The following is a 26,898-nucleotide window of genomic DNA, read 5'->3' on the forward strand; positions in this document are numbered from 1 at the left end:
AAAGAAGGCAAGACACGACGATTTTGGGTCCAGGAGGGACTTGTTTACACAAAAGGGAATAGGGTTTATGTTCCCCGAGTGGACAATTTAAGGCGTGAACTCTTAAAAGAGTGTCACGATTCCCTTTGGGCTGGACACCCCGGCATTCACAGAACGTTGGCTCTCGTGGAGAGGGCCTTCTACTGGCCAAAAATGGGGATTGATGTGGAGGAGTATGTTCGAACATGCCTTACTTGCCAACAAGACAAGGTGGAGCAGCGGAAGCCGGTGGGACTTTTGGAGCCGCTGCCCGTACCAGAAAGGCCATGGGAGAGCATTTCCTTAGACTTCATATCAAGCTTGCCACCTGTAGGGGGACTCGGATCGATACTCGTGGTGGTCGATCGGTTTTCGAAGTATGCAACTTTCATTGCTGCTCCCCTACACTGTTCAGCAGAAGAGGCGGCCAGACTGATGATGAGGGATGTAGTGAAGTATTGGGGAGTCCCACACAATATCATTAGTGATCGAGATGCTCGGTTTCTAGGACGATTCTGGACCGAGCTATTTAAATTGTTGGGATCAAAGTTATACTTCTCTACAAGCCTCCACCCCCAAACGGATGGTCAGACTGAAAGAATAAACTCGCTCTTGGAGCAATATCTCCGGCACTACGTGAGTGCCAATCAACGAGATTGGGTGAAGCTGTTGGACATTGCCCAATTCTCCTACAACTTGCAGCGGAGCTCTGTGTCCAACAAGAGCCCCTTCGAAATTATCACAGGACAACAACCGTCGACTCCGCACACCATGGCAATTGGGTATACTAGAAGTAGTCCTTCAGCCTATCATTTCGCAAAGGAGTGGCATCGAAATGCAGATATTGCGCGGGCTTACTTGGAGAAGGCGGCAAAGAGGATGAAGAAGTGGGCCGACTTGGGAAGGCGACCGCAAGAGTTCAAAGTTGGCGATTTGGTGTTGGTAAAGCTCCAACCAGCATCACTCCAATTCTTCAGGAACAGAGTTCACAAAGGATTGGTGCGTAAGTATGAAGGGCCCTTCCCAATTATCAGCAGGGTAGGCAATGTTTCTTACAAGTTGCAGCTGCCGGCGTGGTTCAAAATTCACAACGTTCTTCACGCCAGCAACCTGAAGGCCTACCATTCGGATCCGCAAGATGCTTCTCGAAGTGTTCCATCTCGGCTACCTCCCATCACAGCCTCCTACGAGAAGCGAGTGGAAACCATTCTGGCGGATCGCAAGATAAAGCTATCCAATGGAGCGGAGCAGACAGAGTACTTGGTGAAGTGGCGAAAGCTTCCCTGAACTGAAGCCAGTTGGGAGCCTGAAGACGCCCTGTGACATGAAGAAGAAGTCATCAACAACTACCAACAAGCGTCGACGAGGGCGTCGATAGTTTAAGTGGGGGAGAATGTCACGAACGGTCGTCGCGCACCCGCAACAACTCCGTTCAACGAACCGTTCGTTGCTCACACCCGCATGTACAGCTGCTTGACAGCATGTTTTCTTATGGTTTTGGGTCATTTTGCTTGTAAATATGTAAGTTCGAACAAGCTGCAGCGTTGCAAAGTGACCGCTCACCGAACCGAGCAAAACAGCCCAAAACAGCCCAAAAAGCTCCGTTTTCGCGTGCCGCGGGAGGTGAGCGGAGAGCTGCCTCCGCTCACCAAAATGTCAGCCATCTCAGACCCCAGGAACCCCCTGGGTGGCACATGGCTGGATGGGGCTTCGGTTATATACCGGGCGTTGAACACTCTTTCACAAGTTCGCACGTGACCTTTACGGGAACTTGGTTTTGCGCCCGGGACCAGGTGAGCGGCTGTTTGTGGGCTTGCAGCTGTTCGTTCATCCTTGAAAGCCTTGTTTTTCTCTCTCTCCCTCTTTTCTCTTGTGCACACAAGGTGTTCGACGAATTGCTTGTAAAGCTTCCCTTTTCGCGAGACTTCGGGACTTGTCCGTTGCTCGTTCTTTCGAACTAACTTCTTTCTCTTTTACAGGTCCTTTGGGACCTGCGAGAGGTTACAAAGTGGGCTGATCCTTGCGGAGCAAGATCGCAAGGGCGAAGCGCGACTTAGGCAACGCAAGCTAAGTTCGCGTCTTTGCCACAAGGGTGACTCGCGACTTAGGCAACGCAAGCTAAGTTCGCATCTTTGGCCGCAAGGGTGCCGCACGCCTTAGGCAATTCCAGCTAAGGTCGTGACAATACGTGAAGAGGTGGACCGACTACTAGCGGCAGGCTTCATAGAAGAAGCCAGATACCCGCGATGGCTATCCAATGTAGTCCTCGTAAAGAAACCCAATGGAAACTGGAGGATGTGCGTTGACTACACCAGTCTCAACAATGCATGCCCCAAAGACTGCTATCCCCTCCCAAAGATCGACCAGTTGGTAGACGCCACAGCCGGACATGCTCGCCTCTCATTCATGGATGCCTTCTCGGGATATAACCAAATCAGAATGGTGCCTGAAGACCAAGAGCACACGGCCTTGCTCACCAATCAAGGGATATACTTCTACAAGGTCATGCCTTTCGGGCTAAAGAACGCCGGAGCTACATACTAGAGAACAGTTAACAAGATGTTCGCCCACCAGATCGGGCGGAACATGGAAGTTTACGTCGACGACATGATTGTAAAAAGCCAGGAGGCCGCGGCTCACCTCGCCGATCTGGCCGAGACGTTCGCCACACTACGCAAGTTCGGCATGCGACTCAACCCCGTAAAGTGTGCCTTCGGTGTAACCTCGGGAAAGTTCCTCGGGTTTATCATACATGAAAGAGGAATTGACGCCAATCCGGAGAAGGTCCAGGCGGTCATCAACATGCAGTCGCCTCGGACGATCAAAGACCTACAACGCCTTAACGGGAGTCTCGTCGCCATGTCTCGTTTCCTCGCCCGATCAGGTGACCGCTGCCTCCCCTTCTTCAGGGCGCTGAAGAACCCGAAGAGTTTTCAATGGACGGCGGAGTGCGAGGAAGCCTTCAAACGAATGAAGCAACACCTGGCCAACCTCCCCCGGCTTGCCTCGGTCTCTCCTGGGGAGAAGCTCGGCCTCTACTTAGCCGCCTCCCGGCACGCGGTAAGTTATGTTCTGGTCAAGGAAAGCTCCGGCGAGCAGCTACCGGTCTACTACGTCAGCCATGTCCTAAGCGGGCCCGAGGAGCGATACCCATCAATCGAAAAACTGGCGCTGGCGCTTGTCCTATCAGCCCGAAAGCTACACCCCTACTTCCAAGCTCACCTAGTGGAGGTCGTCACCAACCAGCCACTTCGACAGGTCCTGTCTAAATTTGATGTTGTAGGACAACTTCTCAAATGGGCGGTAGAGCTCGGCGAGCATGACGTACGATACGTGCCCAGAACAGCCATCAAAGCCCAATCCGTGGCCAACTTCATCGCGAAATTAACCCAGACCGAGGAGACCGATTTGGAGCAACCTCCTGAACCATGGGTCCTGCACGTGGACGGGTCAGCCAACTCAAAGGGCACCGGCGTAGGGCTAGTGCTGCGGTCCCCCGACGGACGATCATTCGAGCGCTCCCTCCACTTCGGTTTCCGAGCCACTAACAACGAGGTGGAATACGAGGCGCTCCTAGCCGGGCTCAGGTTGGCCCTCGAAATGCAGGTGGTCGCCCTACACGTCCTCACCGACTCGCAGTTGGTAGCCGAGCAACTCAGCGGCGGATATGAGGCTTCGGACCCAGTCATGGCCAAGTACTTGGCACAAGTACAGAACCTGTCCACCCAGTTCTCTCATTTTGCATTATCCAATGTTCCGAGGGAAGAAAACGAGCGGGCGGACGTGCTAGCCAAGCTGGCGTCCAAGCCAGCCCCCGGAGTCCGGCCATAAGTCGACGAGCTCCCTGCCCGCGCCATCGAAATCGCAACCACGGACTTGAGCGGTGCTCCAGCCACGTGGGTGCAAGAGTTGCTGCGCTTCAAGCATGACGGGACCCTCCCTCTAGACGAGGCTGCGGCCCGACGCCTGCGTCGTACGCATGCGTGGTACTCCGAGGTGAGCGGACGCCTCTATAAGCAGTCCTTCACATACCCCCTCCTACGGTGCTTGGAGCCCGACGAAGTTCAGACGGTCCTGGCTGAGGTCCATGAGGGAGTTTGCGGGGAGCACATCGGCGGGCGAACCCTAACACATAAAATACTTCGCCAAGGCTACTACTGGCCAACCATGTGCCGGGACGCGAAAGCTTATGTGCAGTGGTGCGGTTCGTGCCAAGAACATGCCCGCGCGCCCCGGCAGCCCGCGGTCCCGCTCGCCCCCATCGATTGCGTGTGGCCGTTCGCGCAATGGGGTCTGGACCTGCTCGGACCTTTCCCACCAACCTCGGGATAGCGGAAGTACATCATCGTGGGAGTGGATTATTTCACGAAGTGGGTCGAGGCCGAACCACTGGCCACGATCACGGAGTGGCAAATGGAGAAATTCGTGTGGAGGAACCTGGTGACTCGGTTCGGCTTGCCCAAAACCATCATTACGGACAACGGGCCTCAGTTCGCCGGTAGAAAGTTCCGGGATTTCTGCGCGGGCCACGGAATCCAGCTGAAGTTCAGCTCGGTAGCTCACCCTCAGACGAATGGGCTGGCAAAGGTAACCAATCGATCCATTCTGGACGGGCTCAAAAGAAGAGTGTCCGCAGCCCGATCGGCCTGGACAGACGAACTCCCGAGCGTCTTATGGTTGCTATGCACCACCCCTAAGACCGCGACTAGGGAGTCCCCCTACAGCCTCGCGTTCGGAACTGAAGTCGTCCTGCCACCTGAAGTAGTCGTTGTCACCCTTCGGACGAGAGACTATGACGAGAAAGCCTCGAACGAAGGACTTCGAGCCAGCCTCGACGTGCTCGAGGAGCGACGCGCCGACGCACACTTAAGAGCTCTCACTTATAAAAGGGCTGTCGCAAGGGTCTACAACAGGAAGGTACGACCCCGACCAATTAAGTTAAGCGACCTAGTCTTGCGCAGGGCCGAGGTTAGTGACCCGACCCGAGCAAGGGGGAACTTAGCCCCCAAAAGGGAAGGACCTTATCGGGTCGTCAAAATAATCCGACCGGGTACATACCGGCTCGCTACAATGGACGGCTCTCCTTTGCCGAGGACATGGAACACCCAGAACCTTAAGAAATTCTTCGTTTAAATGAGGAAGTTTGTCGTCTAAGGGAAAAGGCCTTCGTCCGTAGAAAGAGGAAGAAGTCGGACAGGCCACGAGAAGAAGAAATTTCCTTTGTTTTTGCCGAAAACATGGAACGACCAGAACCTTAGAAGTTCTCGTTTGAGGGTAGAGATCTTTTCGTCCACGAAGGAAGAAGCTTTTTGCCCAAGGAAAGAAAAAGAAGGCGACACATGAGAGAAGTAAAAAGCTTTCTTTTATTTATTCAAAACCAAACTTACAGGACTTAACTTACAAGACGTGACCCCGACTCACTAAAACTAACTAGCACCTTAGAAAAACAAAAATACAGGACCCTTATTATAACGGTACGTCCAGGCGGTCGTCGAAGGGCACGTCCTCGGGCATGTCTACCCCTTGATCCTCGGGATAAGGAGTGAAGGGGTCCTCCACCTCGAGGCCAGGGTGATGAGTGCGAAAACGGGACGTGGCGACTTGGTATCCGTACTCAAAGGATACCCGCCCCGTCCGCGTTAGCCCGAGTTCGAACCCCTCGGACTTCTTGTACGCCTCAAGGAGCTCCTTATTTTTGGCGGGTCGAAGATGGGCCTCCTCTGCCAACGCCTCCGAGGCCGCTCTCGCCTCGGCCTTCGCCTCCTCCAGCTTCTTGCTGAGGGCACTCATCTCTGTCTTCAACAGGCGGAGCTCGGTCCGCTCCACTCTCATTGTTTTCTAGAGCTCCTCGTTCGCCTTCTTGGAGGCCTCGAGCTCCGACCTGAGGCAAGCCGCCTCCGCCTCGGACTCCGCCGCGCGCTTCTCGGCAACCGCCACAGCCTCCGGTCCGGCCCCGGCTCGGACCTCCTCAACCTGGCGGTGGAGCTCGGCGTTGCGGTTAACGAGGCCCCCGATGACCCGGCCGGCGTCACGCACCCTGTCCATCAGGGCCATTGCGTAATGGAGCCCCTGCGAAAGGAGAGGCGGGTCAAAAAGGTCTGCGTCAGACAAACAAAGCCAAACAGGAAAGGAGAAGATGTACTTACCCAAGTCAGCGATTGAGCGGACTTGTTGAGCAGCACCTCCGAGGGCAAGACGTACAAATCCCGAGCCATATCGGGATGAAGCGCGCCTCGGAGGGATCCCCTCCGGCCCATACTCTGTCCCCCCAGGACAAGCCCCCCCAGCGGGCGACCAGGGGGTCGCTGGACTCCCCGAGTGGGACCTCGCTCACCAGCCGTGTCAGGTACGACTCCCCGTCCTCGGCTGGCAGTCGACACAGGTCGCGAACGGAGGTAGGGCGCGGACCCTTCCCAGCCGCTCGCCGGCTGGGCCCGGCCTCCCCCCGACGAGGGCCCTCCTCGGCCCCCTTTGAAGGTGCCACCTTCGCCTTCTTCCGAGGGCGCCCGACCTCGATCTCCAGTGGGGCGTCCTTCGTGCCGGGCTGCGAGTCGGCTGGCGGTGCTGGGGGAGGGGCCTGCGACGTGTTGCCCCCGAGAAGTGACCGGAGGTTCACCATTTCTACAAAAGACAAAAAAAGTGTCGGTCCTAAGGATGAACCACGCAAATACCCGAACCAAACGTCAACTAACGTACCTAGAGGCATCGGGATGAGACCCGCCTCGACCAGCCACCCCTCGGTCATGTTCCGGAGGGCCTGGGACCTGGGAAGAATCTCCCTGAGCCTCCCCAAGTCGAGGCGCTCCGCTTCGCCCAAACATGGGGTGGTGTTGTCGATCGCCCTCGCGGACCACCGAACTCCGAAACCCCAGTCCTGTGCGCAGCTGACGTAAAAAAACTCCCCTTCCACCCTTTATTATTAGAAGGGGCCCCCCCGACTCGGAAGCCCTTCCGGGCAGATAAGAAATAACCCCCCGAACCCTTGGAGAGGCGATAACAGGAAAGAAAAAGGTTAAGGGTGGGGGTGATATTGGCGTAGTGGCATTCCCCCAAGAATACCACCAAGTAGCGCCAAGAGTTCGGCGCCACTTGAGATGGCGAAATCCGCCAGAAAGACAAGCAGGACACAATGAGGGGGTGAAGGGGGAAGCGCAAACCCGCCTCCAGGGCGTCTAGGGTTAAGGCGAAACCCTTCGGGACCAGGTCATACGCCCGTTGTCCCGGTTCAAGCGCGCCAAGAACATAGTCCCCGGGGATACCGTAATGCTCCCGGAGTCCCACCAGTGATGACTCACTCACAGAGGAGTCCTGGTCGTGCGGCCACATCAAGGCCTCAAGGGCCCGCGCCGCCTCCCCATCAGATGACTCAACGAGGGGCGGAGGAGGACTTCCCTCCCTAACTCCGGGGGAATGGATTAAGAGGAGGAGGGAGAGGATACCATCCTCACTGACCTTAACTGGGGGTGCTACGGGAAAGGAGAACGACGCTGGAGGCGAGGAGGACGACCGGAAGAAAGACGGCAAGACCGGAAGGGGGAAACTCAGCAGCGAAAGATAGAGGTGAAGTCGGGCGTCCACTATTTAAAGGAGATATCCAGCCAGAACTAGCGCCCCTTCGCCTCCCGAGAGTAGGCGGCAGCCCACCCGCGCACGTGCATAACCATCACGTCGCATCGGAAAATACTCAAAGGCGCCCCACCTTAATGAAAGCCTGACGTGACAACCCCGCGGAAGCGACAGCGTCCGGACGCCTCGATCTCGACGCCCGAAGACGTGCGGCGGAAGCAACCAACTCCCCCTCAGGAAAGAAATTAAATGCGGTAGCTTTTTGATCCCCGCCGCCGCCAAATTTAAAAGGAGCGGCACACCTGCGCGGCCAGCCCGCCTGCGTCGTGCTCCTCGGCTCCATGCTCGCCGAGACCACACCTGCGCGGCCGGCCCGCCTGCATCGTGCTCCTCGGCTCCATGCTCTCCGAGACCACACCTGCGCGGCCAGCCCGCCTGCGTCGTGCTCCTCGGCTCCATGCTCTCCGAGACCACACCTGCGCGGCCAGCCCGCCTGCATCGTGCTCCTCGGCTCCATGCTCTCCGAGACCACACCTGCGCGGCCAGCCCGCCTGCGTCGTGCTCCTCGGCTCCATGCTCTCCGAGATCACACCTACGCGGCCAGCCCGCTTGCGTCGTGCTCCTCGGCTCCATGCTCGCCGAGACCACACCTGCGCGGCCAGCCCGCCTGCGTCGTGCCCCTCGGCTCCATGCTCTCCGAGACCACACCTGCGCGGCCAGCCCGCCTGCGTCGTGCTCCTCGGCTCCATGCTCTCCGAGACCACGCCTACGCGGCCAGCTCGCCTGCGCCGTGCTCCTCGGATGCATGTTTCCCGAGACCACACCTGCGCGGTCTGCCCGCCTACGTCGTGCTCCTCGGCTGCATGTTCCCCGAGACCACACCTGCGCGGTCTACCCACCTGCGTCGTGCTTCTTGGTCGCATGTTTCCCGAGACCACGCCGGCGCGGCCTGCCCACCATGTTCCACGGCCGAAACCACGACCCTCGCTCGGGTTCCCGACCGAGTTGCACTCCTCGGCCGCACACCGCCCGAAATCGCCGCTGCACGTCCGACCCTCCTTAGCTGCTAAAACGCACACACTCCCGATAACAGACCGGAGACCGCCCGGTAGACATAGTTTCCCAAAGTCGAAGCCATGCCTCGGACCTCCCCTTACATCGATCGAGGCATAGCTTCCTTCGGGGAGGGGAATATGATAGGGACAAAAATGGCGATCAGGTGCACCATGACGTCAGCCACCCCTGGACGGCACACTGCCCCAGGGAGCGAGCATTAACACCGATTTAATGTGCACCCACGTCGACCGTACCCAGACGACCTCACCGTCTGACCCCGCACGACCGGCCGAGGCAGGGGAAGGCGTCGACCACAGCTTGCCCATACCCTGCGGCAGCTCGGCCCTCCACGCAACACCAACGGCAATGACAGACACCATCAGAGGTACGATCCTGCTCCGGCAGGATGGCACATCAGGTAACATCAAACTCACCTATAAATACCCCCGAGCTCCAAACGAAGGGGGACATGGACAAGCACACAGAAGCACTTCTTCATCTAAAACTCCACTCCATATCACTGATTTGATCGTTGGAGGGGTCGGGCCGAGGCGCCGACCCGACCTGTGTGCAAGTACTCGACCGAAGTCGCCTCCACCCGACGCCGCGGCAAAGGCTTTCTTCCAACCAGACCCCCGCAACCGGCCGCCGCAAGATCCCGAGGGACGCAGCGCCTGATCCCCGCCATTCGGACCCCCCGAACCAGTCGCGACGGCCCCGAGGCCACGGCTAAAAAGGTTGTTTACCCCAACATAATCCATGCCTAATGCTATAGAATCGATGGATTCAACCATACATGATGAGAGAGTGCACCTGATACCAAAATTCTTGAGCATAAGTGTCACTCATGTTCTCTGATCTGCATACAGATTAATCCTGAGAGTAGTAAAACATGTCATGGACTTGGACATATTTCCACTTCATCAGACACAGCAAAAGAGAACATCTCCTAGATATAAAAAGGTAGAACCATCTACAATCTGAAACTAGTAACTTCAAATGTCATGCAAAGCAATGGAATACATGCAGGAAGAGTAAGTTCACAGTACTTACGTGCTACAGCAAGTGCTACAAAATCTGCATATCAGATCGAGTCCCATTTACCATAACCATCACCGCCATATGAAGGCGTCCGATTTCTCATGTAAGTATAAGGTTTTGGAAGTCCATCATGAACGAGCATTTGATCTGTTGTGAAGCCTGAGTATGCAAAGGAATATGTACTCAAAGGAGGCTCTTGGGTACCTAAACGGGAATCGAAATACTGCTTATGTGTGGAGCTTGCAGATCTGCTTGGAAAGGATGTTCTTAAATCTGAAGGCAGGGAACACCTGTCGAAAGCAGGAATTCCTATTCCCGGGGAGTAAGTGTTGAAATGCTGCTTTCCTAGGGAAACACCAATTTCATTTGGGAAGTGAATCTTGTCAGCCGTCGATCCCGAGCAAGCTTGGGAACACAGAAGTGGACTAGGAAGGTCCATACCTGTAAGGTAATTACTGAATTTCAATGTACCCATGGATTCCTTGGACACATATGGAATAATTGAACCACGACGATCACTTGTAGTGATGGCGTATCCAAGATGAGGATGGCCAGCTGCCAAACTTAATCCTGAACCATGGAATTCATGCTCTGAATTTTGTGACTGATGAGAATGGTTGGTTGGTATTCTGAACAGGCCAACAGAACAAACAGGAACTTTGGAAGATTCATCAGATACAACAGCCCTAACATGGTAGTTACTCGGTGCTGGTAAAGCCTTGATGGCTGGATCTGGCAAAGGCAACTTATGGAGCTCTTGTCTCAAGGAGTTCTTGGCATGCTGGAGAGCTTCGAGAACACCCCCCAAGCTGGTGGCAGCTGATGGAGATTGCTTCATGTAGGACAGATCATGAGTTGCTGATGATTCCCATTTAGGTCTCTCTCTCACGGGATCAGCAGTTGAAGGGCTTCCAATTGATGGTGAATTAATATGGCTATGTGCATGTAAATTGATATTGCTACTAGACCCGCTGTCAGAGTTTTGATTGACTTTCCCAAGTGGAGTTGAAATGGTGCTTACTTTTGTGGGAAGTGCAACCACAACAAGACCTTCAGTGTTGTTTTCTGCCACATGATTGCCATCAACACAAGCTTGAGAATCACTTCCAATCCCACATACAGGTAGATCAGTTGGCACGATGGCATTGGAGAATTCAATGATATTTACATCTTTGTCTCCATCAGCAGTTCGTTGATCTGCGCCATCTGATAATTTAAGCAGAGGATCATCAGATAGACATCCAGGTATGTCGGTCCTGGAGAAAGCACAAATACTTGATTTTGCCTCTTCATATTCATATGCTATTCTGTCAAAAAATGCAGATGACTCTTTCTGGGATTTCATATTAATTTCAGCTGCATGACACTGCTTCCCAGGTTCAAAGTGTTCCTAGATATCAAGATGAGAAAAAAAAGATTGACACAAAGTATAGACAAAAGGTATAATGCAATTAATAACGTACATTCAGTATGAGCATAGATTACATGAGTACCTGGAAAATTTGACTACAATCTGCAGCTTGTGATCAGAGCAATTATATAAAATATAGACAATAAAAGGTGGGATCAATGAACCAAGCACTAGTAAAAGTCTAATTTCATAACAAGAGAATGAATAACCAAAATTTATGCAGAAATTCCAACAAAGATAGAGGAGATCAAGTTTTTATTCTTAAACTTGGAACCAAGATTGACAAGGTCAGCTGATGGCTATTTCATCTAAGCGGACACACAATATATATATATATATATATCCCTTGCTTTTCTAGGTGTATTTGATAGCATCAAGCCTTAATGGTTAAAAAGAAAAAAGAAGAAGAGGGAGTATCTATCATATGTGGAAATGCATACCGTGTTTGAGTTTTTATTCTCATTGTATTTCTGTTCCCATTCTCTTTGAGCTTTTTCTTCTGCTTCATACTGACCAATGAGCTGGGCTTGCTCCTTTAAAACTCTCTCCATCTCTTCATCTCTCCCATTCCCAATTGCATAATGACTACCATCAGCTTCTTTCTCTTGAACATCTACAAAAGATGACTGACTTTCTGAAACATTCCCAGATAATTCAGGTTTGTGATCGTCAAGAATGTGATGATAATCACCCTTATCCTCAGCGGTTGATCTGGTGATGCAAAATTGTTGAACAAAATGAATTCATCTAAACAATGGAGATGCAGGAAGAATATCAAAGAATACCTCATTTCCTTTCGTTTTATCTTGCGGCATGACTTTCCCAAATTATACTTTGGGGAAGTTTCAACAGACGACCTCAAACTGATTCGTCTCTGCTTTGACCTAAATTGTTTGCCTTTTAGCTTTCGAGTGAAATCTGGGCTGCTACTACGGCTTTTCCATGATAAGCTCCCAACTTGGGAGGGAGAAACTTCATGCTCAGAAATTGATTGTGCATCCTCAACTTCAAGCCTCTCCCCTTTCGAGGCTGTCGAGGCTTCATCTTCTTTAAAAGCTTCATCACATTCTTTCCCATCACTAGGACTTCCATCTTTCTCAGAGCTAGAATCAACTGCCTCGTATAGATTGTTGCTCCCATGAATTTCTAGAATAGAGATGGCCTCCGTTGCTGCCTGTTCTGCTTTTCTCCTTTGGATACTCACGATCCTAAGCTGCTCCTCTAACTCCATGACCTAAACAGCAAACATTACCAAATGCAAACTAATTGCAGAAACACAGCAAAAAATCAACCACAAGAAATAACAACAGAAAAATATACTGACCCTTGTAGCCAACTGCTCAGATCTCTCCTTTGCAGCTTTAGAAACAGTTCTCTCGGAAAGCAATCTAGCACGAAGGAACTCGATGGTCATTGCTGTCGAGTCACCCATGATGTGTATCGGAGAAAACAGATCCACCTACAACCAGGTATAGCCTAGAGTCCCATTCAAAGTATCCTTTTCCTGCACAATGAACATAATATGATATGATCATGATAAGTAAGCCAACAAAAATGATGAAAATTAAATACTTTCTTGGAAAAAACAATTCATGATTTGATTTCCTAATCTGAAAGTATGCAAACAAATAATTGGAACAATAAACAAAGTATTTATTATTTGATTTGATTTGCAGTGATGCAAACGAAGTGCTTTCTTTTCGTTTGATAAGTATTTCCGTTTTGTCTTAAAAAATAAATAAATAGATCAAAATGCATCTTTCTTTTTTCTCAGGCCATTTCAATTAACTTGACCAGAGATGTTGAATAGTTGATCCGCTACGAGCCAAGGTCAAATTAAGTAGAGAGGAATGCAGATCCAACGATACTACCGGACTCCGGTTGCATATTTGAAGCTCCACGCCATCATATGATATGGCACCATACAATGTGCTTTGAGTCCCTGAGGAACTCATACCTGGCAGATCTAAATCATACATCAAAGAAGATAATATCCAAAGGATGTACTCCCAACTCCTACATTTCCCGGTTCCAAGAGCATGGTGCTGCATCTACCACTCTCGAAGAACAGAAGAAACACGGTCATATGAAGTAAGAGAGATAGCAAGTAAAAGAGAAAAAGTCCAAATAGCTTAAGTGAACTCCCAAACATAGCAGAACAATTAGAAACTCTCAATCCCTCCATAAGAACACTACAGATATCACATTGGCGGAGATGAAGGAGCAGAACCCTCACAAGCGACTAAAAAAGGACCACCTTTGACCCCAAAGCCCTAGTCAAACGAGCAAGGAAAACCCTCGAACCACTCCACGGGCCAAGTAACCAGTACAAGAATCTAAATTGGAGAAATAAAACAAAAGAGAGAAAAATTCGAGATCTATTTCACGACCTTCGATCCGTTGCTCCGGCTTCTGTCTCCTCCACTGCTGTTGGTGATGGTTTAGAGATCGCTCCGACTGGAATTGGCGGTCCTCATCCTCTCCTTCGTCGAACTCCTTGTTCTTCGTCGCCACCACCCTTGGCGGTGTCTTGTGCACAAGGCCAAGAGAAATCTCACACGGTGGTCGCCGCCATCGTTGGTGTCGTGCGAACTCTCAGCAACAGCTTCAGAAGAGCGTAGTTAAAGATGATGAGAAGCGGAAGACATGGTTGACGGACGACACCGTTGCTGTTCTTAATTTGTTTTTGTTTTTTTGTTTTCATTTTGTTCAACGTTTTTTTTCGGACAATTCAGGTGTCTTAGTGGATCCGATAGCCAAGAGATCGGACTACAATTTTGGGTTATCGGTGGTGTGCATCAGACAATACTCGAATCCGGTAAAATTATCGGATATGGATTTGGATCCGGTCGGATTCAAACCATTTCTTATTGAATCCACATTCGAGCCGAATCCGAGACAGTAGCAAAACTACGAGACATCAAAACTAGTGCCCTTGTGCATTAGGCCATGGATAGATCTTAATGGTGTTGATCACGATTATCAAATTTTTACGAATCTCAAAACTGATGATGGCCAAATGCTACCGACCATCTTTCGCATATCGTGCTGGCAATTATTTCCAATCTAAACTGCAACCCGACACGATGAGTGTGGTCGACGGGCGGGATGCACGCTATGGTATGAAGATGTCGGCATGATGGTATGTGGTAGAGTAGACATGATGACATCGAGTGAATCGGCTATCATTTGCGATGATGGCTATGATTCTTATGATCAAGCGGCCAATATAATATGATTCGGGTTGGGTCCGATTAATCGATCGGGTTGGTTCGAGTTGGTTCGGTCGAACTCAACTCGAGTTGCACCGTAAGACCCGAACCGCCGTTAGATCCGTTGATTGTGCCTTGAGAAGTCCAATTCTACATGCTCTCGGAAGCTACGATAATAAGATCATATGATTGAAATGCTGCCAACGAACGATATGATTACACTCGGATCTGACACTTGGAGAGTCAACATGTTAAGTCTCATCAACATAAAAGCAAAATTAGCAGTGTTTGTCGCGTAAGGGTGTCAGAAGCTTCACACAAGTGGTTTCATAAAGGGTAAACTTTCTCAAAAAAAGTATTTTTTAGGATTTTGTTTGGAAGTATCCTATTTACAGAATTCTAACCTAATATAGAAATATTATTTTTCTCTTTTTTTTTTTTTATTGGATCAGTCGATAGGCGAGTCGATTCAATTACAATATATTTATACTATGTTAAAGTGTTTTCAAAAACACAAAAAAATATATTATAACATAGCATAACTTTTTTATACTGTATTATAATATTTTAGTAATATTTAAAAATATTACAACATAATATATTTTTATATTATTAAAAATACTATAATATAGTGTAAAAAAGTTCTAACTATATCGATTCACCTTATATATCGGTCCATAAGCTAAAACAAGAAAAAAAAAAAAAAAAAAGTAAGTTAGTTAGGGTATTTTAGATATTAGATAAAAAAATTTATTGTTACAAAATTTTGAAAATGGAGTCACTTTTCCAGAAAAGCCAAAAAGAAGCTTTTTTTTTTTTTTTTACGAATTCATCATTTTATAAAGCCTTCGTAATAGTAAAAAAAAAACTTCCATAATAATCTTAGAACTGAAAACATATATTACAAGTTATGATTGTAGAATAAAGGCACTTTAATCTGCAGCAAAATATTCAGTTCCTTTTTTCCACTCAGGATATCGTTTTATTATTATTATTATTATTATTATTATTATTATTATTATTATTATCCCTCTGTCTAAATAGCTCTATCTTGTGTTTTTTTTTTTTGTTCCATGCACAAAGAAGAATCCTCTCGTATGTAATCAATAGGAAGAACTTGAACTATTCCATTATATGTATTAATTTCAATATGATGGATAAGAACCATGTCCTTCGAAGCACATGCATTGCAATCATGCAGATTTCGTACTCCGTATCGATGTAAATTATAAATGCGCAATTTATGAATTGCCACGAGCAATTTCTCATGCGCACAGAGATTGTCGATTCGTACTCTGTGTGGGAGTACCATTCGATTTATAAACCCCCGCAATCATCCATGGGTATGAGAGTTAGTGATATTTTTCAGATATTAATGCCTATCACAATCTTGAGTAGTTGTGTTTATTTGATATAATTAAATGGATGAATTCTCGGATTGAGTTTTGTGTTTTCTCTTTTCATATTTTCAAAAAGTGGTTGATTGAATTATAATCCTCTAAATATTCCTGACAAGATAATTGAAATAGATATATTATATTATATAGATTGATTTATAGCGTGAATCAGTTGTCACTATATTATAAATGGAATAATATATGTTATGATGTTTTTGAATAGATTTATAATATATTTTTTACACCTCCATAAGAATTCTATAAAACCTATTCAAAATAATATAATTGAGACTAATACATTCAAAACCCAAATCACCTTATATGTAAAGTGGGTATCCTTATTAGTTTAGGAAGACTTATATTAGTTAAAGAGTATTTCTGTTTACTATGTTTTCGAAAAAAAAAATTGTAAATGAAAGTAGATAAGATTTTCCCAAAAAATCTCGCTGCTATTGAGAAAAATTCTTTCTCCACCTGTATAAATAGAGAGAACATCTTAATGAGGAACATAGCTTCTTCTACTATTTATATCTTCTATCTTCTTCGTTTAATTCTTTACATGGTATCAGAGCTGCTTGCTCTAAGCAAGCTCTCTTCTCGTTGTCTCGTCAGCAGAGGTGCTCGATGCCGACGTTGCCACTTTGCGCTGGTGCCTCTAGCACTGCAGACACCGGTGCTTCTTCCCTCACCGACGTTGTTGCTCCATCCTTGCTAGCAACAACAAACCACCTCCCTGCAATCGTTGCTAATCCAATCTCCAAATCTGATTCCGCTGAGACTCTGTCATCAACCACCGAATCACTACCGGTAGATCTCCCTATCGGAGCCCTTGTTCACGACGGACTTCCCCTATTTTTTTTGGTTCCTGCAGATCAACGGAGCGACGACCAATTCTTCATGGTCATCCTCACTCTAGCGGTGACCTCCCGCCGCAGCCCCGCGACCGCTTCCCGGCCGGAGTCCACCGTCTCCCCTTGGGTCGCAGCCGCGATCGCTCGACCATCCCTCCTCGCAGTGACGTCTCCGCCCCTCAATCGCACCACAACAGCTTCATCTCAACCAATACTTAGTGAACAACGATTGTCTTCTTCTCTCGCTGCCGCAGCCATTCACTGCAGCCTAACGCAGCACTTGTGGCTGCTGGTATCAGATCGCACCCGCTGCAGCCTAACACAGCATTTGCGGTTGCTGGTATCAGATCACACCCGCTGTCGCAGCCATTCGCTGTAGCCTACCGCAGCACTTACGACTGCTGGTATCAGATCGCACCCGCCGCAGCAGCAAATATTCAGACGATGGTGGTGCCACCATTGCTGTAGTCGTTGTTGCTTGCAGCAGCATCAACAACAACAATAGTGGTAGCATTAAGACTTGTCAAGGAGAAACCATCATACGACAAATACAAGATTCCTGAAGGAGGCCTTCTCGCAGCAGAATAGAACTGCTCTTCCTGCAACCCATCTCAGTCGCTACGCCCACTGCATCGACACTTCTTCCAGCCTGATGACCACGCGCCACTGCATCTAAAACCCTAAGACTAAGCCACCACGAAAGCAGCGTCGTCTTCTGCTCCGATCAAGCGCCTCTTGCAGCGGCTGGAATAGCTGGTGTAGTTGTGGACGCCGCAATAGTAGCACCTTGCTGCGTTGCATCTTGCTGCGTCGCACGAGTCCCGCAAACACTGCTGCAACCTCATTCCCCAGGCTTTCGACTGCTACATCTTGCTGTGTTGCATCTTGCTGCGCTTTGCTGCTGCTTGTCGCTAGCCTCTTGTCACTGCTGGCGAAAGCGTGGTGGGCTCCTGTGCTCACCTATTCTCCTCTACACAGTTAGGACACCCATCTCTTCCTTCGGCGGATGTGCTTCTTCCATCTCTTTCGGTTGTCCACCACCTATGATCAATATCCCCGGAGAACTCAGTTATGGCTATGTTAAGATCGTCTCATCCTTTAAGCTATTCACTACTGTAGAAGCATGATATAAGCTGCAAACAATCTTGGCGAATTGTTCACGTATTCGCAATTTCAGTCTTCTATCCAGTCTAATAAAAATAAAATAAGAGGAAAGTACATTATCTATAAAATATCAAAGTTATTATCGATGATTTGATTTTGATAGGTCATTCCCTATGTGACGAAGAAGTCATCATTCATACCCTTAATGGCCTCGAAGATGAGTACAAGGAATTGGTAGCCGTAATTCGGGTGACTACACCAACATCATAGGTGGCGATAAAGGACTTCCTATAACTCATACCGGTTCCACAACGCTTAATTCTGATACTACAACCTTTACACTTAGATTATGTTCTATGTGCCCCTCATATTAAACGAAACCTTATTTCTGTTTCTCAATTTTGCAAACACAATAATATTTCAATTGAATTCTTTCCTGATTCATTTCTTATCAAGGACTTGAGTATGGGGAGGGGGGCCATCCTTAGTCCAAGGCCCGAATAGAGACAATATTTACGAATGACAGTCAGCTCCATAAATAACCCAACCCACTGCTCACTCTTCAGTGCAGCTCCAATTGATGTGTGGCATCATCGTTTTGGTCATCCCTCGTCCCTTATCCAGCAAAAATTACTTTCTCATTACTATCTTCTTATTTTTAAATCAAGTAGTTCTATAACATATTGTGATGCATGTCTTAGTAATAAAAGTCATCGATAACCCTTTAGCACATCTTCCATATTATGCTCTAAACTGTTTGAAATTATTTATACCGATGTTTGGGGCCTGCTCCAATCATTTCTTTTGACAAATTCAAATTTTATGTCATTTTTATATATTACTTCACTAAGTACACATGATTCTATCCTCTTCATCATAAATATGAAGTGTCCATAATCTTTATCAACTTTCGAAAGTTGGTCGAAAACTACTTTTAGTCTATCATCAAAATAGTTTACTCTAGTGGTGGAGGTGAATATCAAGCCCTGACATCCTATCTCTCAGCTTATGATATACAACACCTCAAGTCACCCCTGCATACTCCTCAAATAGTTAGCTCTACCGAATGTAAACTTTGGCATATAGTTGAAACTAGCTTCACACTTCTACATCAGGTCTCTATGCCTTCTACTTGTTGGACAACAACCTTTCAAACTATAGTCTACCTTATTAATCGAATGCTTATGCCAGTCCTATAATACTAGTCCTCATTTGAAACACTATTTTACAAACGTCCAAACATTCATATACTCAAAGTATTTGACTGTTTATATTATCCATGGTTACATCCATATGCCTCCCATAAGATAACATCAAGATCTAAGCTTTGCATCTTTAGGATATTCTCTTAAACATAATGCTTTTCGATGTTATAATCATCATACTCACAAAATCTTTATATCACGTCACATTATTTTTGTTGAGTATCTTTTCTTCCTAAAACCATAAGTCTCTCGTCATGCGAACTACTCCAATAAACATTCCTTACTAGAGTATACCTCCGATCCAATCGGACGAGCCTCCTATGACACCATCCAATTCCTCCTCTCAAGATCCACACTCTACTATTCCTTTAGTTTAGTAATTGCCTATTCCCTCTATTACTACTCCACTCATTTCTTCTCAAATTGATGAGGTATTATGTTTAGAAACACAACCATTGTCTTTACCTTCTTCTAGACTAAGTGACACTGAGGTACCTCAACTTGACCTGGGCTGTGTCAATGACTCTCCACCGCTTATTCCAACAAGACAATCTCACAATCCTGAAGCCTCCAAACATCCTATCACAACATGCTCCAAGAGTGATATTTTCAAATCACGTCAAGTCCTTGACCTACATGCTATCACAGAATCCTTATATAATACCATTAAACTCACTACCTTTACTCAAGCTTAAAAATCTCCACACTGGCGTAATGTCATGTGTGAGAAATATGATGCCCTCTTCCATAACTCAACATGAAACATAATACCCTTTTATCATACATAAAATATCATCGGGTGTAAATGAGTCTTTCGAATTAAGTGGAACCTAGATGGATCTATTGCCTGATATAAAGCATGTCTCATCGTCAAAGGGTTTCATTAACGACTTAGAGTTGATTTCACTAAGACATTTAGTACCGTTGTTAAGCCCTTAATAATCTGACTTATCCTAAATTTGACCATCACTAAAGGCTAGCAATTACGATAATTGAATATTAATAATACCTTTTTACATGGGACTCTAGCTGAAGATGTTTTTATGTAACAACCTCCTGGTTTCATTCATCCTCAGTATCCAAAATATGTTTACAAACTTCAAAAAGCTATTTATGGACTTCGTCAGGCTCTAAGAGCCTGGTACACCGCACTTGGCTCATTTTTTACTTTAGTTGGCTTTATTAACTCTAATACCTCGTTATTTCTACGACAACAACTTGGAGGCACAATATATATTCTGGTGTATGTGGATGACATTATTGTCACAGACAATAATCCTATAGAGATCCAAGCATTCATCAAGCAATTGACAGATCGATTCTTTCTTAAAGATCTAGGAACCTTAAACTACTTTTTGGGCGTAGAAGCAACTTACACATCTTCAAGTCTCTTTCTCTCACAAACAAAGTATATTCAAAATTTATTATCAAAGACTAACATGTAGGACGCAAATGCAGTTATAACTCCCCTCTCTACTAGTGAATCTCTCAAATTATCTGATGAAAGTCCTACTATGAAACCCACTCAATACCGATAAGTAGTTGGCTCTTTAGCTCTTACCCATCCAGACATCTCATTTGCCATTAACAAATTATCACAATTTATGCAGCGACCATCTACTATACACTGGTCTGTAATCAAACGAATCTTACGATATCTTAAAGGGACCCTCAATTATAGTCTCTTTCTCCGTAAATACTCTCTACTTCATCTTCATGCCTTTGTCGATGCTGATTGGGCAGGTAACTTTGATGATAGAACATCCATATCAGGGTATATTATCTTCCTTGGAGCTAATCCAATCAATTAGAGTTCTAAAAAGCAAAAGACAATCGCACGGTCTACAACTGAAGCTGAATACTGTGTCATCGCCACTGCATAACTCAATTAGATCATAAATCTACTCAAGGAACTCAACATCAATTCCACTCTTATTTCTACAATATATTGTGATAATGTCGGAGCTATCTATCTATGCGCCAATCCGATGTTCCACTCCTGCATAAAACATATTGCTATCGACTTCCACTTCGTGCGAGATCAAGTCATCCGACGTCAACTATGTATTTCTCATGTATATACGTTTGATCAATTAGCAAACTCACTCACAAAGTCTCTCGTTCGTAAACTCTTCGCATTACATCGGTCCAAGATTGATATCCTTGATAGGAGTACCATCTTATAGGGGCATGATAACATATAAGATTTTCTCAACTGTATAAGGAAATCCCACTGCTCTATTGAGGGAAATCCTCCCTCCTAACCTGTATAAATAGGGAGAACATCTCAACGAGAAACATAGCTTCTTATGTCATTTCTATCTTTTATCTTTTTTGTTTAATTTCTTATGGTAAACCTAAAAAAAAAATAATTGAGGAAAATAGGACATAACCATAATTCATATTTTCAAATGGTGTCAAACATTATCGAAACACATAATTGAAGTATATATATATATATATATATATATATATATATATATATATATATATATATATATATATATATATATATATATATATATATGTTATCAGACCAATTTATGGAGTGAATCAATCAATTGTCACTATACTAGGAACAGATTTATAATATTTGTTTACACATTCATCAAAACACTAAGAAATATATTAAAAAATTATAACTAAGGCTAATGGATTTAAAACTCAAATCATCTCATATATAACAACAGAGTTTCAAATATGTATCCTTAGTGGGCTTAGTAATAACAATTAATAAATAAAAAGACTTTTATCTTAGTTTTATCCAAGCAGTTGTTTACTTCATAAACAATCCCAACATAACGGTGAAGTTTTACTCCCTTTCTTTTGAAGCCGACTAATTTTATTCATCAAAATTAATTGTTTGTAGTACATAATTTTCATTTATATCTATTCTACATTTGATTAAGTTATATTTTATTTTAATTTAACTAGATGAATTTTCAGAAAAGCCTCTCTTTATATTTTTTCGAAGAGATTTTTTTTTCATATTTCTCAAAAATATACCATGCTTTATCATAATCTTTGAAATATCATCTTATGATAAGATAATTGGAGTAGGTAATTATATTCTATGGACCAGCCTAATTTCTCAATTACTATTTTTGAATAGGTTTTAGTATTTTTTTTCAAAAAACTATAAGCATATTTAAAACGTCATGCATGCGCTTACAGTCGTGTTCGCTGTCCGAGCTGACACAGGTGGGGGGTCCTGTCTCGATCGAGATAGACGCCAGTCCATGGGAGGGATCGAGTACTTTCAGAGATATGTTTGCCCTCGCTATTCCCATGATGTCATAAGATGTGGCTCGGAAACGCTGTCACCTGCCTCGTGAGAGACAGGCGAGGTCTCCTTCTAAGACACTTTTCGTGCCCGTAATCATTACCTAATTACGTACCTTTATTTTGATTCGTGATGGAAAATTTCTGTCTCACAGGATTCGTCCAATGGTACCGCAGGTACCACTGCGAGTATCCCAGAATGTGGTAGTAAAAGTTTGACTCTCTTGTCTCTCCAGAACGAACGAGAAATGGAGGGGCGCGAAATCTTTATCCTATCCCCCTCATCTGTTTCTCCAGTCCGCTAAATTTCGCCGGTGACGATGGCGGCGCACGCGACGGCGGTCCACTCCCGTCTCCTCCTCCCACGCGTCGCCTCCGCTCCCGGGGCGTCATCGAATCGGAGAGCCTCCGCGATCCGATGCGTGAGTGCGGCCCCGGAGGAGGACCAGAAGACGAGCGGCAGGGTCGCGACGGTGAAGAACAGCGGCGACTCGCTGATGATATGCCGCGTTCTCAACGGCATGTGGCAGACTAGCGGCGGGTGGGGCCGCATCGACCGCGACGACGCCGTCGAGGCCATGCTCCGCTATGCCGACGCTGGCTTGTCCACCTTCGACATGGCCGACCACTGTAAACCATCCCCTCATCCCCAATTTTCTAGATGTGAAATTTGCTCCATAAAGATCTAAATTAGTTCCTTCCATCTCAATAAATAGCTGCAACAGATGGGTAGGGTGATAGTTGTTGAGTAAAAATTGTATCTTGAGAGGGCTTTGGATTGGCAGATGGACCTGCAGAGGATTTATATGGCATTTTCATCAATAGAGTTCGCCGGGAGCGCCCTCCGGAGATGCTCGAGGAGGTCAGGGGGTAATTACACTCTCTCTCATTGCTATTTCTATCGAATTAGATGTATGACTGCATGTATTGGTAAGAAAATTAGGGCAAGTTATGCTTTCTCTCTGCAGTCTTATTGATTTCGAGTTGCATTCATTAATTCAAGTAATGGTCAAACAATTAAAGAGTAATATGATATTGTCAGCTAGTTAATTGACTCCATTCTGCAGCCAAATAAGATATTGGTGAGAAGAAAGTTCATTTAGCTAAGTTGTCTGTTACTTTAGAATCTATTTCTTATCACCAACCACTTATAATGTAGTGAAGCTTTGCAAGAGGCAGAACAATATATATGTTTAATGTAATGTCATATATTAGTATACTATATGAATTAATGTGCTCTTAGCGCTCCTTTTTCTAGTTACTTCAATATGTGTGCATCCACAATAGATATGTGTATTATGATACTGTGAGAAAATGGTTTCTGGATGATATGCACATAGGATTGATTTGCCACAGGCTCACCAAATGGGTGCCTCCTCCTGTCAAAATGACCAGCAACTACGTGCGAGAGAACATCAACGTCTCACGGAAGAGGATGGATGTCTCGTGTCTTGACATGCTTCAGTTCCACTGGTACTTGTTCTTTTTTCCACCTTGACCACTTCAGAAGTATCCTGATGTTATTAATCCAAACTAGTTGGGAAACTTTTATGTTACTATTTAGGAAGATTTTGGATTTTTGGGAGCAATGATTTGATTCACGTCCAAAATATTCAAGATACGCACTTGTTGCAATTGAAGTCCAGCCTTATTGTGCATTCTGCACTAGTTATTATCATTCAATAGTGGCTCTTATGGTCAATATTTATGTCACCCTTTTGGGATGCCTTATTTTCTTCATTTGACTAGCGGACATATCGTCTCTTTTGATTAGAAACTGTTGGTGTTTTATTCAACGGAGGGTTCATCGAATGAAAGTTGTTCTGTTGTTTCTTACTGCAAGCTGGTATTATCTGATGTTGTTTTTGTAAGACAGGTGGGATTACTCCAATCCTGGTTACCTTGATGCCTTGAAACACATAACTGACCTGAAAGAAGAAGGTTGGAATAATACTTGATGGTTTCATTACTGTTTTTGAGAATTTCAGATTCTTGAGTCAATCTACTTTGGTATGTCTGTCTGAAATCTCTCAACCTGAACGTGTTCCGACAATGAAAATTCTGCAGGTAAAATTAAAACCGTGGCTTTGACGAATTTTGATACCGAACGCTTGCATATAATTCTTGAAAATGGAATACCAGTAGTTAGCAACCAGGTAACAACTTCTTCACACGATTACAAAGAAGAAAAAGAGTAGCAAATTACTACTCATTTGTTCTATTTTATTCTCTCTCTCTCTTTTTTTTTTGTCTATGTTCTTCTAGGTACAACATTCCGTGGTGGACATGCGCCCTCAGCAGAGAATGGCTGAACTGTGTCAGCTAACAGGCTTGAAACTTATAACGTCTCTCTCTCTCTCTCTCTCTCTCTCTCTCTCTCAGACACACAATTCGGATCCTAGATTTTTGTTGCTTTTAAGGTGCAGATATGGGACTGTAATGGGTGGTCTCTTGTCGGAGAAATTTCTGGATGCCAATGTGTCGATTCCATTTGCTGGCCCTCCTTTGAACACCCCATCCTTGCAGAAGTACAAAAGGGTATGTTGTGCATATGTGTTAGTTACTCTTGTTCACCTCTTAATGTGTAAACTGTTGGAAACATTTTCTCTTGCATTTCTGATAGATGGTTGATGCGTGGGGAGGATGGAGTCTCTTCCAAGTTCTGCTTCAGACTATGAAGAAAGTGGCTTCCAAGCATGGAGTCTCAATTCCTACTGTTGCTGTGAGATACGTACTGAACCAGGTAATAACTTTCTAAACCTTTTACATGAACATTATTACCATGGATCAATAGATATATAACACTCGGATGTCAGATTTTGTTGGATTGGTGATTGATTTGTGTTGTTTTCTGATGTGTTGTGATGATTTGGGAGGGCAGCCATCAGTTGCTGGATCCATGGTGGGTGTTAGACTTGGCCTCTCGGAGCATATTAAGGACACAAACGCCATATTCTCACTCGAGTTGGATGATGAAGACATGAACAGCATCACTGAAGTATCGAAGCAAGGAAGGGATTTGCTTAAAGTGATTGGTGACTGTGGTGATGAGTACAGACGAATATGAGCATATTTTGACTTGATTACATATTCGCGCGTACGGTCAAATTTATTGGATATGTTAAGCGCCAAGCTTCTATCTCTAGAGAAATGTCGTGGACATCGACCGTATTTGGATCATGAATCGATGCAATTCTAAAGCAAAACTACACACATTTTGGGAGTTGACCATAAGATACTGATACGGTATATGTTGGGCCCTAGCCATGTCACCATCGACGCCCCATCACGCCACCGCCAGGTCAACAGGAGAAGCTCTCTCATGAGGCATTCCTTGGTACGTCCTGTCCCGAAAAGCTTGGGACGGCATTGTTCTGCATTTCTGGGGCGGTAGCCATGCGAAAGTACTTCCTCTCCCCCCTCTCCCGAAGATCGATCGTCACGCGAAGCCCACATACTGTCGACCTTCGTATAGTAGTATAAGAACCTATGGCCGGCATTTGGCTAGGAGAGAGGCGAAAAGATAGAGACCAAACGTTGACTTACTTGTTGAGGGGCCACAGTCGGTAACCACCCGACGGGGGCCTTCTGTGCAGGAAAATAGTTATGCCGAGGCAAGATCATCCCGATTGAGAGAGGCGTTTTTCCTCTCAACGTGCCAACCAGCATCCCAACAGAGAGTCGCCAACCAGTGTCCTAATCAAGAGCCACCAACTAGCATCTCGACGGAGAGACGTCAATCAATATTCCAGTGTCGATGCCCTGTCCTAAGAGCGTGACCGACCTCGACAGACAACTCAGCCGATCGAAGACTCCCGACATCGACGCATAGACCAGGTCATGCTGACTCATTAGCCATGGCGCATCAGTTCCGTCAACAGATACTATCATAGTCAACAGTTGCCAATGATAAATTCCAAGATTTGTATAACAAAATTCCAAATCCTCTTACCGTAATCAAGTTTATTTGTATACATATGTGTGTGTTCCTTTGAAATTAGTGATTTATATATTTTGTTCTTTTAATATATATTCTTACAAAGTTTAAAACGGATATGCCATTGTAATTAATCTTTCATCAGTAGATCATTAATGTAAACATTATAATTTAAATTGATATTAATAAACACTTCAAAAATATTACAAATAATTCATAAAATAATAAAAATATTTATGTATTTAAATTAACACCCTTGGTGAGCTATTTTATCCATTTACTCCTACATAGCTAAGCCACTGTTTTCAAGCCCAAAATAGTGGATTTAGGGTTATGGGTTCAGTAAAACTTTGTTGACCTGAGATGGTTCACTACTGATTTAACATTTTAGCTTTGTTTAGCAGACCTATAAAGTGGATGGTACAGTGTACAGTAAGTTACTATCAGGGCATTGATCTCGATGAAAAATAATAATAATAACAAGTTGTTTTTTTTCTCACCTTTCTTCTTGCCCATCTTTTTTTTTTTTTTTTTTTTTTAATTTAATCTTTCTCTGTTCTTCCATGCATGGGCTGTTCTTCTTCTTCTTTCTGGTCTATCTCGTTCGGTGTCTTTTTCTTTGAAAAACATCATGTAAGTATATTGATATCTTTATAAAAAATAATTATTTCATGATGTACTTTAACTAAAGTCAATATGTTATAACCCATTTTATTGTTATATTGGTTCATTGATTTCAAAAAATAATATTTTAAATTTTAAGAGTCTCAAAAATCCTATTCTTAATAAAGTATTTTTAGTTCATGATCGTATTGATA

General features: G+C 45.4%; 2 protein-coding genes across 2 annotated transcripts; one reads left to right on the forward strand and one right to left on the reverse strand.

Moving 5' to 3' along the window:
- Positions 1-9,566: 9,566 nt before the first annotated feature.
- On the reverse strand, positions 9,567-13,739 carry LOC135651297 (uncharacterized). Its single transcript, XM_065171288.1, has 5 exons — positions 13,483-13,739; positions 12,417-12,596; positions 11,878-12,326; positions 11,533-11,803; positions 9,567-11,071 (listed from the first exon to the last, which is right to left on the reverse strand). The coding sequence occupies exons 2-5, from the start codon at positions 12,522-12,524 to the stop codon at positions 9,725-9,727; spliced, it is 2,175 nt and encodes a 724-aa protein (XP_065027360.1). The 5' UTR covers positions 12,525-12,596; positions 13,483-13,739; the 3' UTR covers positions 9,567-9,724.
- Positions 13,740-22,403: 8,664 nt separating this feature from the next.
- LOC104000002 (flagellar radial spoke protein 5) lies at positions 22,404-25,356 on the forward strand. Its single transcript, XM_009421927.2, has 9 exons — positions 22,404-22,773; positions 22,929-23,013; positions 23,500-23,616; positions 24,020-24,084; positions 24,211-24,299; positions 24,409-24,488; positions 24,570-24,681; positions 24,767-24,886; positions 25,025-25,356. Exons 1-9 carry the CDS (start codon positions 22,464-22,466, stop codon positions 25,208-25,210), a joined length of 1,164 nt encoding a protein of 387 aa, XP_009420202.2. The 5' UTR covers positions 22,404-22,463; the 3' UTR covers positions 25,211-25,356.
- The last annotated feature ends 1,542 nt before the right edge of the window (positions 25,357-26,898 follow it).

This window comes from Musa acuminata, chromosome BXJ3-10 (genome assembly GCF_036884655.1).
Source record: "Musa acuminata AAA Group cultivar baxijiao chromosome BXJ3-10, Cavendish_Baxijiao_AAA, whole genome shotgun sequence".
Lineage (NCBI taxonomy): Eukaryota > Viridiplantae > Streptophyta > Magnoliopsida > Zingiberales > Musaceae > Musa > Musa acuminata.